The sequence below is a fragment of the Mesitornis unicolor genome, unplaced genomic scaffold, assembly GCF_000695765.1.
Source record: "Mesitornis unicolor isolate BGI_N332 unplaced genomic scaffold, ASM69576v1 scaffold23636, whole genome shotgun sequence".
Classification (NCBI taxonomy): Eukaryota; Metazoa; Chordata; class Aves; order Mesitornithiformes; family Mesitornithidae; genus Mesitornis; species Mesitornis unicolor.
In genome coordinates this window covers 331-15,200 of record NW_010189220.1, presented here as the reverse complement: position 1 = coordinate 15,200, position 14,870 = coordinate 331, and the positions used below count along the sequence as shown (strand labels likewise).

General features: G+C 36.2%; 1 protein-coding gene across 1 annotated transcript; it reads right to left on the bottom strand.

The window, feature by feature from the left end:
• Positions 1-1,926: 1,926 nt before the first annotated feature.
• Positions 1,927-13,998, bottom strand: UBXN2B (UBX domain protein 2B; the record flags this gene model as incomplete). Its single annotated transcript, XM_010185998.1, has 8 exons — positions 1,927-2,225; positions 4,386-4,547; positions 6,618-6,755; positions 7,247-7,356; positions 9,096-9,173; positions 9,704-9,863; positions 11,432-11,503; positions 13,898-13,998. Coding segments are annotated over 8 exons (984 nt in total), but the record flags the coding sequence as incomplete, so codon positions are not given.
• Positions 13,999-14,870: the final 872 nt, after the last annotated feature.

Below are 14,870 nucleotides of genomic sequence, written 5' to 3'. Positions count from 1 at the left end.
AATGCCGAGATGTTAGCTACACAAGTGAGAATTTAATGTTAATAGAAGGCACGACATAAAATTATTAAATGGAAGATTCTGTAGGTTTTAAAATACTCAGAAGCAGTGAAATACTTAAACATAAGCACTGATACATTTTCTTAGTGCTTGACAAAATAATGTCAACTACTGGGACCCTCAGTTCCTCTCAGCTGCTACTGAACACTAAAATTTACCACCTATTTGAAACAAAGAGACTATGATAATATGCAGTTTTTGTAGTTCCTGGCGTAATAAGAGGGAAAAAATAAACAGTTTAGTTAACTGCTGTCTTTCATACATTAGTGTTTAATTAATAATAGTCTTCAGAAGTAATAAGCAATGTAATTTTACCTATATTCTGAACTGAAATATGCCCAAACCACAGATTGCCCAAGATCAATATCACAATACTGACTTTGGCCTTGCATTTATATAGAGAAGCGTTAGTACGTAAGATGTATGTATAATAAGTGCATTTCCATTTAGGCTTAAATATCTGGCACACAACAGAATCACCACTTCATCACAACATAAATTGGGAAGAAAACAAGAAGTGTTGCCTATAGTCTTTTTAGCTTAAAATTTTAATTACTTAGCACATGAAATGAATTATGATTAAAATCATGCAAATATTCAGATTACAAAACAAAATACTTCAAATACAATTGCACGTTTAAAACGTACTCAAATATCTACTTTGAGGTAAAAATGTAAGATTAATAAAATATACTGAGCAATTATAAGCTTAGCATAAATAAATAAGTACTGATATTTTCAGAATAAAATAATCAATGAAAACAGCATTTTAACACATATATCGGTACGAGAGATACAGCCCATTTACCATCCTTCAGAGTGTGATCCACTCATCTGATATAAAGCCACGAATGCTATGAAACTGCATACTAGTAAAACACGGCAGCCAGTTTGCCCACAACATAAGATTCCTACCTGCATACTGCAGTGTAGAGCCAAGTTATTTGAAAAAATATATGATTTCAAAGATTAAGGGGTTTAATTACACAGCTTCCAAACAAGTATAGTGAAAGCTGCACAAGCAAATCCCCATTGAATATTACAAAATGCCTTTGGCCAAAATTCCAAATATAAAGACCTGAAATTCAGATCTTCTTTTTGTGCATGCAAGTGACAGCATAAACAAGTTCTGTGATAGTGCACTTCAGTGTTTTTTGTTTGGGTTTATTTAAGTAACTGTTCATGTGAACAATGATGTAGCTGCACAGGGTTCAACTGCATATTCAGGTTCGAAGTGACCACAGGCTTACCCTCATGAAACCTAAATCACAGCATTTCTCCAGATGACAGTGGTCTCTCCCATTTCTCTAACTTTAATAAGTAAAATATTCATACTTATTTTCAGCACAAGTTGAACAACTAAGAATACAAATGAGAACAATCTATTATAGTCTGCAACAGTTGAGGTTTGCATTTCCTGAACTGATTCACTTGCTACAAGGAAAATTACACAAAAACTAGAATATAAATATTGTACTGCACCATGAAACACTACAAACAGAATATACAAAAATTATATTAGCGCATTTATTACCTGTCAAACTATTAAACAGAACACCTTAATATTAATACAGCTTGGAAGGTAAACATAACCTGCAGGCTAAGTTTTCAAATGGCTGTTTGTCAATGCAGCATAAAACATTTCCATAGTGCAAATTTTACCAACTGTATGAAAGATACCATCCCTTTCAGAAAAATTCTTCTCCACCCTCTCAAAATAATGAGGAATCAAAGTCATATCTCAATTCACATACAGTACAAGATGTGGTTTGAAACACATTAACATAAAGAAGCTTAATTTTAACACTGAAAAAAGGTTGAACAACTTTGAGAAATTAAAATAAAGAAGTTAGATATGCTATAGCTGGAAGACATGAAACCCAAAAATCTGATCTGTGGAGGTGTGGGAATAAAAAGACTCTGATCTTTTATCTTTTTCCATCTATTGGAAACATACTGTATGAAAATACAGCATGCTCCCTATATCGTCCCAACAACTGCAAGGTTACTTTAGTTGCTGAAGAATCACAGTGTTAAGTATATCTGCTTCTTGTAGTGTCAGGCTTTCATCTGTTAGCTCTTTGTTTGGAAAGGTAGTCACAAGAACAAAATCAGTTGTTGCAAATGCTGGACGGGACTGGATAATGAAATCTCGGATATCCTTAATCCTGTGGAAAGGATATGGACATGAAAACTGTGCATGATTCCATTTTGACACAAATTTCCAAACATTAAGACCATCAGAGAACACAAAACCTTCTAACAGACTAAACCATTTACTGTGTCCTATTGATTTTGCATCTCAATTTGATCCAGATGACTACTGGTTGTAGCCTATGAATTTTTGCTGCTTGCATAAAAAAACCTGAAAAAATAAAATTAGTGTTGATTGTTTAAAGAAAAAAATTGTAACATAGAAGTATATAGCAAACTGGTATTTAACACAACGTCAAGTAATTTTGACACCAGCTGTCAAAAAATTCACTATTAATTAGTATATTCCAAAAAGGCTAAATTAGTAGTAGAAGGATGAATCTTAAAATATATGGTGACAGTGATGAGAAAGTAGAGGGGAATTATTAATGCACTTCAACAGCAAGAGGCTTCCCCTACTTTCACTAGCACTAAACTTCTAAACGATAGCTCATAAAACAATCACATCAACAGCATAACAAGAATATTTTAGTTTTATAAGACATGGATGAAAAATAAATAAGATTTTAGAGATAAAATCTGAAATTTGAGGTTTTTCTCCTAAGACAGTAAGCTGAGAATGAATCTTTGAAGATTTACTATAACTAATAAGTAGGCAGATTTAGTACAGCTAAATACGCAGAGACTTCAACTTTATATCAGTCTTCAAGGCTTATGAAACAGGCAATGCACTTTAGTAGCTGATTTTGATCATACATATGGCAAGGATAACTAAAAAGATTCACATCCAAGAGAAAGTTAATAATGGTTAAAATAAGCTCCTGCCAACACACTTTGCTTACAGATGTTACTGGAAAGTTCAGCACTTTCATGCAGACAGAAGAAAACGCATAATGGCTACAGAGGCACCCAATAACCCTACTGTTTATCTAAGTAACTTCTCCAGCAGATGCTGTGAAGGAAGGATCTAGGCCTGTACTGTCAGCACACATTATCAGGTCTGCTAAAATATTCCTTCCTATTTGAATCTCAGCTAAAATTGCCTCCTTGTGGTCTGTGTATATTGTTATGTGAAGAAAACTGCACATTAGCTCTGCCCTTATTCTGAGCCAGAAGGAAAAAAAGGCAATGGGTGGACTCTTCATAGAACACTATTAACATAGAATTTGGTCCATGTTAAGATCACCTCCAAGGAAGGGTTCAAGGTCAGTTTCAGCCGTGTTCCAACACAATGGTGCAGACTTCAGACCAGGCCTGGCTTGAACCCTGCTTGCTGTGAAGCATGGGTGGAATGACTGCCCTAATCTCTGCCCTCTGCCCAAAGTTCTCAGCCACGTAGTGCAAAGCAGATCTTTGGAGAACCTTGCACTAACACAATCTCTTAGGCAAATAAACGGGGTTGGCCAACACCACTTATGGCAATGCTCCAACAATGTCAATAAAACCGATGGCAAGCTCTATCAGTAAACTACTAACAGGTCTAAAAAAACCCACCAAGTTCACACGCTGCCAATTCCTAGGAGAAGACCATCTGAAACAGAACAAAGGCTGATTCTCAGTATTATGTGCAGCCCATGTGCCAGAATTGCAAATGAGCATGTTATGTCCATATACCCTTCCGCGTACGGGCTGCAGTCTACACTTACAACTCGTGTCATGTTTAGTCACAGTCTCAAGTATAATGAGGTAGAAAGCTGGACCTCTTGATTATGGACCACAGGATGTCTCTGCCTGTAGTGTGCATTCTATTTCAAGTCAGACTTTACTCCAAAACACCTTGCAATAAAGTGCCTTCATAGGGTCATCAGAGTTAGCCACATGCTCCCACCACGAAGGGCCCTGGGTTGGATAACTACACAGTGAGGTTGTCCACATTTCAGTTGCCCTGAGAACAGTTAGGGCTGTTACGGTGGCCTTACAAATCACAGGACCCAAATGGTCATGAAAATTTGTAACTTAGCAGCTACCAAGTGTCTTGTGTTTCCAATTACAGAATTTTGCTTTGATAGTCAATTTATCAGTACATCTATGTTATGAAAATGACACAGAGCTCTAACATTTCAGTGGAGCTGTATTTTTTCCCTTTTTGCCGTCTTCCTGATATTAATTTAATGGCAAAACACTAACTTATTGAAATAGTTATGGTTACCTGCATTGATACAGAATCAATTTACCTGTGTGTTTGATTAAATCTTTGTATTAATCGGCTTCCATCTGCTAATCTAATTTGAATTTTAGTTGCTGGCATGGAATCATCAATCAGAACAGGTGCATTAAGAATGGATTTCTCCTCCTCCTCTGGGGATGAAGGTGTGCTGACTATTTCAGGTGTAAGGCTACAGGATTGGGGAAAAAAAATAAACCAGATGTTATTAATGGAGTCAAACCAGAACTGAATAATGTTGCAGTAGTCATTGAATGACTACCATGTATAGCTAGTATAAATGAGCAATGAAAAACCTCTTGAAGTTATCTGAACTAACTGTAAACCCATCTTTTTAAACAGACACACAAACAATGGTTTTGTAGTTTCTTGTCAATGATTGCAATATTTCCTATTTATTTTATCACTATGCATATCATTATATTTGCATGATTTTAAGTAGGTAATCAAGTACAAACAAAACCATCTTTGATTATGCATAAAATGATACTAACATTTCTATATTGTATCTCATGGGCTTAAAAAATAATCATGCACCGTTAAATTGACTCAAAGTGCTTTAGTAATTGCTTTCAGAAGCACTACTTGAAAATTCTGGGCATCCCTCACCATTTTAGAGCACAAATGACACTGACAGGTAAGTGATAACGCCAAACGGTAAGCTTGGCATTTTTTACATTTAGTATAAAAGTAATATAAATTTTATTTGAGATAATCATTTGGCTGCTCCTTTCATTGCTTGCATACCCAAGACTTCATAAACTATCAAAACAAACAAAAACGCCACAATAGTGTGCACATTTTCTTGTATACAGAACCTCCTCTCTTCTCCACCTATTTTATTTAATAATCTGAGCAAGTGCTCAGGTGGAGAAGTAATTATATACAACTGTTCCCTAAGTCACTCTTACCAGAGTTAAACACCACCTCAGTTTCACTGAGCATATTTCCTCATTTTTAGAAAGATGAAATACAGATTGGAAACAGCTAAGAATAATGTATTGAATTAAACTACTTGCAGAAGCACACCAGTAATGCCTATTTTGGCAACCAAGCATATTGCATGAATAAACGCAATCATGAACAGAAATCTAGAAGTATTTACAATTCAATAGCTAATATCAAGTCAGCTGGAAAAGATACCATAAAGCCTCTAAATGTTATGTGAAAAAGCTGACGACTGGGAGAGTTGAGGTCACATTACTATTTACTCTTACTGACTGACTTAAACTGACCAGTTACTACATTTATGATTTTTATACTGTAGTTGGAGATGATACTAGAATTGGAGGAAGTGGAGGATCCAGACAGAGCTTAAAAGTTGAGTCCCTCCTTTTCTGCAATCCAGGCACGGCAATATTATTTCACCTAGGGGAGTATGTACAATTTCTCTGGTTGGTTGTTTTTTAAAAAAAATCAACTCCTCCTATAGATTTTTGCAGCATCAGCTGAAGTTTTAATCAAATCCTAGTAAAAACTGAGAGATTTTGATACAACTTATTGCTCAATTATTTTGGATCAAATAAAAAAAATAGTTTAAAGCCAAGAGACTTGCCTTGTATAACTTAAAATGAGCAACTGTTTACAAGGTCATATTTCAGGACAGTATTTCTGCTGCTTCATTTCAGAAAAAATAGCTGAGTTGCTCCCATACAAAAATACTGCCTATTTGCGTTAAGTCAAACATCAGCCATGTTGTTGCAATAGCATCTCGTGTTCCTTTTGTGATGATCCCAGCAGTGAAAGATAACATATTCTGCTCTGGCTTAGCAGCAGGACTTGTCCTAACTGGCCAGTATCACATTATTATTAAGTTCTGCCTGTTTCTCACTAAATAAGGAACAATTATTTGGGTCTGCTTCCTCTATCCAGACAGAGATTTCTCTCACGAAGTTTGTAGAGTACTAATCACCTTTCAGCCTTCTTTGCTCCTGTTTTAAACATGGCTTAAGTTAAAAAAATTATAGGCAAGATTATATGCAAGAACAGGCAGACAAATCTCATAGTCACAACAAAGCACAAAGTATCTAGCAAATCTATAAGCAGTTGCAGGACATATGACTAAGACAATTTTATTTTATTTTTTTAAGATTATATATACACTTCCATGGTTTTTTGTGACTCTGGGATCAGGGCTGAGACGTTTTGCACAGAATAATTTCATATTGCTTTTGTTATCTGATTATCATCTCCAGCAGTCAATAGCACATGAGCACACAACAGAAAACCTAGTGATTTGTACCTTCCAAGTTTTTGCCCTTCTCCACTGAAAGCTTTGAATCGCAGTCTTGGCTTCACATATTCCTGTTCTTGGTGGTCTTCCATATCCAAATTAACCTGGCCACCATGAACAAGTCGCTGCAGTTCCACGGGAATTTCCCTTAATTATAAAAAATAAAGTTTCCCAATTACATTCTGAACTACAATACAAAATTATACAAAAAAACTTAGACAGTACAGTATGCGCGGACATTATTAGTACATTTACTTTAAAAGCCATGGACATCCAATTTTTTTACTGAAGTGATTTAATCCCAAAATAACAGATAAAATGAAAAGCTAAAAGAAAAAAAAAATCAAAGATCTGACAGTCAAAACCTAGAGTGTACTCACAGCCAAAACCTAGAATGAGCTAACAAAACATGTGAAACTAACAGCTGTCTGTAGCAAGTAGCATTCAGAGTTAAACTACCAGAAGGAACTAGTGTTCCAGATTTTAAAATGCCCCATGCATCTGATGACAAACATGTAACACATTTTATGGGTCCAGGCAGAGAAGCAGCCTGGAGCTTTTAACAATTATAAACATGTGGAGAAAGCATTTTTCTTCACTTGAAAGACAAACCTCAAAGAATTGTCATTTTAACTTACCCTCTTTTGACAGACTCAAGAAACTGAGCATTTGTTGGGTCGGAATAGGATCTCAACTCGCCATCATCTAAACTGAAGCCATTCCTCCACAGTTTCAGCAAAATTTGAACCTGTGAAGCAAAAATGGTGAAATAAAAAGAGGAAAATAGATAAATAATGTATTTCAATTTCATACAGATTAGTTATAGAATTTTTGATCTATACTTAACAGATTTTATAGCAGACAACAAACAAGAACGCAAATGAAAAAAAAGAACCGAGCACTGCACTGCAGCTATCATTGTTAGAATCCTTTAAAAAAAGCAAATAATAGTCATAGACTACCTACTTCAAGACCACTTGAGGGAAAAAAACCCTCTTAATCTGCTGTCCATGACATAACAAATGACATACAGTGACTGCGTAGTGATCTTCACAGTGATCCAACTATTTTAAAAAAGCAGGAAACATTACTTGTTGATAAATTAAGAAATAAATGCATAAAATTACAAATCTCTGCTGATACATCAGTTACAGTGAAAACTATTCTTTCCTCAAGTTATTACATGCTGAGGTCCAATAAAGCTGATACCAGCTGCATTCAGTTCAAACACAGAGAATCCTGGAAATCAGCTTCCTCCACTCCCTTCTTATTTTGCTGCATGCCTGTACCTCCAGCCAAAGCGTTTCATCTTCAGAGCCTGCACCTCTCTTTCCTGCAATGAATATCTTGCAGTCCAGCACAATTAGGCTTCCCTAGCCAGTAAAACTGACCTTCCCTTAGAAAACTATCCCTGCCCCAGTTATGGTAACCCCACAGCAAAAGGCTTCCAGCTCAGTACAGCTGGCTATTACACAGAGGATAAAAGGATTACTAAGAGGGTAGAAGGTAGCAGCTCCTGGTGTGACAGGATAGCACCTCCCAGCCTGAACTACATTATTTGCCCTTACTCATTTCTTGGGTTTGTTTCTTGATAAGCCTAACATTTGCTTTAGACACTCACACAAATGGCAAAGTGTAGAAAACATTGTTTTTCCTCACCCTCTCCCTCACTTCCTGCTTTTTAAGTGAGAGGAAAGAAAGGGCAGACAATTTTCCATAGGCCCCTAACCTGCTACTTCACCATTCCTGGAATACGTACCATGCTCTCCAGTTTGAGGTTGGCTACTTTGCAAGTCACAAGAAGAAATAATTCCTAACCTAAGAGGATTAAATTATTAGCATAGCTAAGAGAATGTAGAACAACAGCTGGAGGAAAGTAACTGAAAGGAACGTTTGCGAAGAATATCAAAGTAATTTACATCAGAGAATTCCACAAAGTCAGCCTTAGGGGTATCCAGTGAACATCTGTCCTCTGTGGACACTTTCACTGTAACAATTTCTACTTATCACATATCTAATATTTAGATATTAGTTTTTCCTCATAGACATAGTTACAGTAATATGGGCATTTCAAGCTGTAAACAGGATTAGGCAAACATAGAATCATAGAATAGTTTGGGTTGGAAGAGATCTTAAAGGTCATCCAGTCCAACCCCCCTGCCATGGGCAGGGACACTTCCTACAGGTTGCTCAAAGCCCCATCCAACCTGGCCTTGAACATTTTCAGGGAGGGGGCATCCACGACTTCTCCAGGCAACCTGTTCCCAGGTAGTGTCTCACTACTCTCAGAGTAAAGAATCTAATCTAAATCTACCCTCTTTCAGTTTGAAACCATTACCCCTCATCCTATCGCCACATTCCCCTGTAAAAAGTCCCTCTCCAGCTTTTTTGTAGGTTCCCCCTCAGGTAATAGAAGGCTGCTATAAGGTCTCACCAGATGTACATCTGTTGGAGAGTCTGTTTCTTGCTATTTAGACTTTTACTTACATCTTGGTTTTCTCCATATATATATTCCGAGTGCTTTTGTGATGAGTCACCCAATCTATATCCACCACCAGAAAATGACTGGAAAAAAAATACACAGAAAAGCTTATTGAAATAAATATCCAAAACAGTTTATTAAAATTCTTACTTAGGTGCAAATAAAAGCAGCAGCAAGCGTGCTTCTGTGATAAAAAGCAAATATGCTATTCTAACCTGTATACTTTCTAAGTGAAAAATTTCATCTGGTAACTACAATCAGGCTAAGCAGGTTTTAAGTGACGCATTTCAGGTTCTAATCTGTACACTTTTTCAAACATTTGTAATAAGAGATTTTCATTGGGATGCAACTGCAGCTGATTTTTTTTGATCAATTTTAATCAAAACTAAAGTACATAATACCAGTTCAGGTTAATTTCTAATGATTCCCCCTGAAATTGTGCGGTTCCTCCAGCTTTAGTTTCTAGAGCAAGCTATTTGAGCACAGATAATACACAACTGTGCTGATCAAATCCCCTGCTATTTGCAGACCAAAAAAAGGCATATTTGCTCTCATGTGGCTAGATGAGTTTCAGAGAGACTGTTGTAAATAGATATCAAATATATTTTTTTACCTTAGCTTTACTGAAATCACCAGATGCTCTTGAGGCTTCATCTAATGGGACAGCCCCATGTTCTTTTGCTTCTTTGAAGAGTTCAGCAACAATTTTACTTGGATTATTAGAAGCCCCAGAAATCTGTAATCCTCTATACTCCGAGTCACCTGAATAAAATCTTTAGAATAGTAATGTTCATAAGCAACAATGCTTTATATGACAAGCATGACCTTCTTCCCATTAAAAGAAAAAAAAAATTAACGAAGAGCCAAATTTGGCACAAACCCTATTCATTCTGATCACAGAAATGCTCCACTTGGTTCTGACATTGCCAGCAATCCAAGCAGCACTACTCCAGAGACATTACACTCACAAAACTACCAAGGGGCCTTCTGGAACAGACCCCAGAGGTTATGGGTCAAGGCCATGTCTTTCAGTGAATGCAGTCTTGATGCAGCCAAGGCTTTATACACCTCATTGTATGTGCATGCTGCCTGCTCCCAGAAAGACCAATTTCCTCAGGGGTGTCCTATGCGTGGGACTGTACTGATTAGAACACAGATTCACAACTACCACTGCCTTGGCAGAACAAATGTAAAACTGTTGTTGGAAAACCTGAAGAGTGCCACAAGTTGATCTTTTAAGATTTAGCATACTTCCATTCCTGCCAAAATCAGAAAGTTTTAAATAAATTTAATTAACCTTTCCAGGCATTTTAAAACCTGCAGAAACTGCTGTGAAAACTAATTTGTGTTGTTTTTCTTCAACACAGTCCCATTTCTAGCTCTTAAAGATAAAATGTTAAAGTACAAATAATTCTGTTCAAAACTGTATCTGTTTGAATTATGAAGATCAAGATATTCCACAAGGATTATCTCAAGGAAAGTGCTATAAATCTCTAAATACCAATGGAATAGATGCTGTAAAAAAGTTATATATAAGTACAAAACCTGGCAAACCTGAGAGTTGTTTGTCTTTGACTACAAGACGCATTAATAACTAATAAAATGAGTGCTTTCTACTTTACTGAAGTTTTTCACTTAACTACTTGGGGCAAGGCAAACCAATTAATTCATGTGAAACTGTCTCTCAGGCCAATGACTTCAAAATGCTGTTGATTCCACCATATTTTACAATTACCCAAAACCAGCAGTAAGTATAAAGGTGCTGTACAATCATACAGCTTTTATGATGTCATGTAACTGGCAATCTGTTAGTATCATCTCTCCTGTGTATGTAAATCTGTATTTATTATCCCAATTGCCACTTATATGGAAAATATGTAAATTTTTGCTTTAAAGGAATTACAGTGGTAAGAAGATGAAACAAGAATTCTCATCAGAATTTATATTCAAGAAAGAAAGGAAGTATTCAAATATCCAAGTAATAGATATACAGAACAATTCAGGATATTTGAGAAAAGGCAAAAAAGCTTTTGTTTTAAGTGTTAAGTGCCTGTACCTCCAGCCAGAGCGTAAGTGTACGTTAGAACCTTTGCATCCATACAGTCCTGTGCTAAGTCATCTACAGGTCCCACATCACTACAGCCTGATTCTGCTAAATACAGGTTTGCTACAGCAAACACTTACTCTAAAAAGTCTCATAACATCTCTGTAGCTACTCGCTGTTTGCAGGATAGGCTAAGCACACATGCATTTTGAAAAACGGGGGAGCAAAGTGTGAATGCCACAAAAAACCCAACTACTTTCACAATTGTTAAATGATTTATTTTTGTTTTAAAAATACCTTTGGTTTTCTTTGTCATCGCTCATGCTTCTTTCTGGTTTTCTCAGCCTTCTAAGAGAATCAATTTTAAGACTGCCAAGAGAATAAAAGAAAACGTTTGAAGATTACTGGTACATACACTTCACTAAGTACTTCACATCTAACTTCTGAAACTACTTATTTTTCAGAAACTAAAGATATCAAGTTGTTGGGGTTTTTTTGCTCTCACCATACTTTTTTTGGCTAAAGTACATGGCCATGGGTGCTTCTCAGTGAATAAGCAGGGAAGGGTGCAAGTGTGGCAGAGTAATTTTGCAGTAACACTTGAACTATCATTGTAAGTCCCATCCAACTGAACTATTATGGTCTATTCTAGCATAGGTTATGCAGAACTCTGTTTTACGCCACTGGTGGTCCCATAGATAACACAGGTAATGCGCAAGCTCAACAGCTGCTTCAGAATCCAGCTTACCAGGATTAATTATACTTCAAATTCTTTCCACATTTCAGCTGTTTTTGTAAAGAGGTAAGTTGCCTACTGAAGTCAATATTGGCTTTCTCTAATGTCCTCCTATGGGGATCCTAAAAACTAAAAAGTAGTAGTTCTCAATTCTATTTTACACAATTTTAAAAATACATTTAATGGCATCATCTCAAAGACTTTCAAAAGATGATTTAAATGCAAAATTAGATTCTTTTCACGATAGAGACAGATCAATAAGCTACCGTAAGACAAGCTATAGTTGTTCGCCTGCAAAATGCCAGGAAGAGCTGTACAGATATATGTTCTTATCATGTAGTACTTGTTGATAACATTCATTAATACAAGATGTAGCCAAAGCAGCCAACTATCATGAGATAAGAACAAACACACAATCTGCTACACAAGTAAAGGCAGATCACTAGTCCAGAATTACGCAATTTATCTGGTTACTATACCTCTGAAATCAAAGTGTAGCAGAGCAAGCCATTGCTTTTTAAGGTATCAATGTTGATAAAACAATGTAATTCTATATCCCAGTGAAGAATCCACTTCATATTACTTTCTCAGAAAAAAATGTATTGTCACTGACTTAAGCCATGGGCACTAGAAACTTTTTAATCTCTCCTATTCTCTTCCTTTGTTGCACTGCTGGTTTTGTGGGGCATGTAATTTTGTGTCAATAGCCTTAAGTTTCTCAAAGGTGCTTACATAACATGACAGCAAATATAGTACGGCATTTGTTCCAGCAGGGCCCAGAGACATTCTTCTATACCTGTAACTGTAGAAGGCAAGAGGAGTAGATAACTTCAAGAGCAGCGCTATGTTTCCTTCAATTAATACACTGCTCACTTGAGAGCAAAATGAAGCCTACTTAAAGAAAAATCTCATTTTGCATACCATGCAAATAGCAGCCATCTCTTCTTTCTCAGACAGATTGCAGTATGATTGCCAACAAAGAGCAAGCGTTTGCCAACAGCTATCATACTGAAGTATTTGAGATACTGTATTGCAGCTTTTCCTTCAGCTGGAGTGGGAAGTTGTAACTTCATTACATATATCAGTAAATGGAGCTGTTTGGTTTCACCAAAATAAACAAAAAATTCACCAAAAAAGCTATCATTTTCCAAGTATCGCATACTGTGCTAAAATCTCTTTTCCTGAAGATGTGCTTTTGGAGAGGCACTTGAAGCATGGCTCTGGTGACTAAGATCTTTTCTGCTGCTTAACCTCCTTTAAAACAGAGATACATATTGGCAGCAGTGACAGAAAAACAAGCCAAATATAAGACTTGTTATGGGATCACTGGCAGCAATGATTTAAAGACTTTTCTTTAAAACAATTTAAATATCAATTAATTAAAACTGGCAAGATTTCTTTATAAAAAATTTAAAACTAAATTGAATCTTCAAATGCTATGTGAACTGCAAACACTTAAGGCCAACAAAAGTTGGATTCATACATATATACATGTCTTCTTCCACCTGCCAAACCCAGACAAATTCATTAAGAAGCCTTTCTTTTTTCTCTCATCCCATAGGAACCAGTAATATTTTTTCAAATGAATATTCATCTCATCAGATACCGATGTAAATACAACACTCAAAGAAGCTCATTTGGGAAGTTTCACACAAACTACTGATTTGCTGAATTCAGAAGAAGCAAAGAACTGCAGCATTTTTCCGATACAGTAAATTCCCAAATTCTATCTATGTAAACAGAGAGCAACACTGCATTTCACTTACAGCATCCTAATCTTATCTTATCTGAAACGGCTTTAAAGTGCTTTAGAAAACCATACAGCACAAAGGCTCCAAGTAAATACAATTTTAAAAGCATTTTGAGAAGACAAAGACTATGCATTTTTACAGGGATTCACAATTCCAGATTAAGAACTGCTGTAGATCGCTTTTTATACAAGGAGGAGATCAAGCAAGTAGGACAAAGCTTTTTAAGCTAATACAGTACCTATTCAAGACATTTCTGAAGTACAAAGCACATCTTACCTCTGTGGTACTTTTGTGTTACTGATCTTTGTAGTCGTTGGTTTGTCAGGACATAATGACTGCCTTTTAGCTTCATCTTCATATAACTCTGCCAAGGCCAACTGTAGGAAACAGAACTCTTTTTAGATCTAGAACTACATACAGGACAGAAATAAGACCAAAAAAAAAAAGCGCATAATGAGCATATCACCATGTAATATATACAGATGGATATATTAAGCATCATCTCATTAATGTTAACAAATTGAAATAAAGTTGCTAGGTAATCCTCTGATAAGACTGGAAAGCAAATAATAAGTTTTACAAACATTTTACATCCAAATGCTGCTTGTACTAGAATTAAGAACCAATTCAGCCTTGCTGGCTTGAATTCAAGACATGATTTCAAATATTTTAAAAAAAGGAAAAGGGTTTTTTTCCCCAAAAGGTCCCCAAATGCTGCTGTATTGCTGGCAAGCTCATTTTTAGGAAGCTGTGGGAGGCACATCTAATGTCATTTTTAGCAATCTTACTTTTGCTCTAAATAATATTCTACTTCGCCAAATCATCCCTAACTTTGGCCCCAAACCATTCTGTTCACACTATACAAGTGATATTACCTTCTTATCATACACATCAGAATAGGTATTAGGCTACAATTTCATTACAGGTTTATGTGGAAGGAATACACATTAAAATAAAATGAAACATCACGTGACCTTCAAAACACACTGCTGTGAACACAGAATATTAATGCCATATTATTGTGAGGTATTTTCTGCAGGGGAAAAATATGAGCCCATTGAGAAAATTAAAGTAAGTAATGAGACAGCTCAAAAAAAAACCACTGAAGACCCCCATTCTATCTGCAAATATCTTCTAGATATGTAAAGCTGATGGGGTAAGTCATAGACAACAAGTCCATAAGCAGATATGAAAAGGAACAGGCAAAGATCTGCCCTGTACTGTCTCAAATCCAAAGACTGAGAATGCC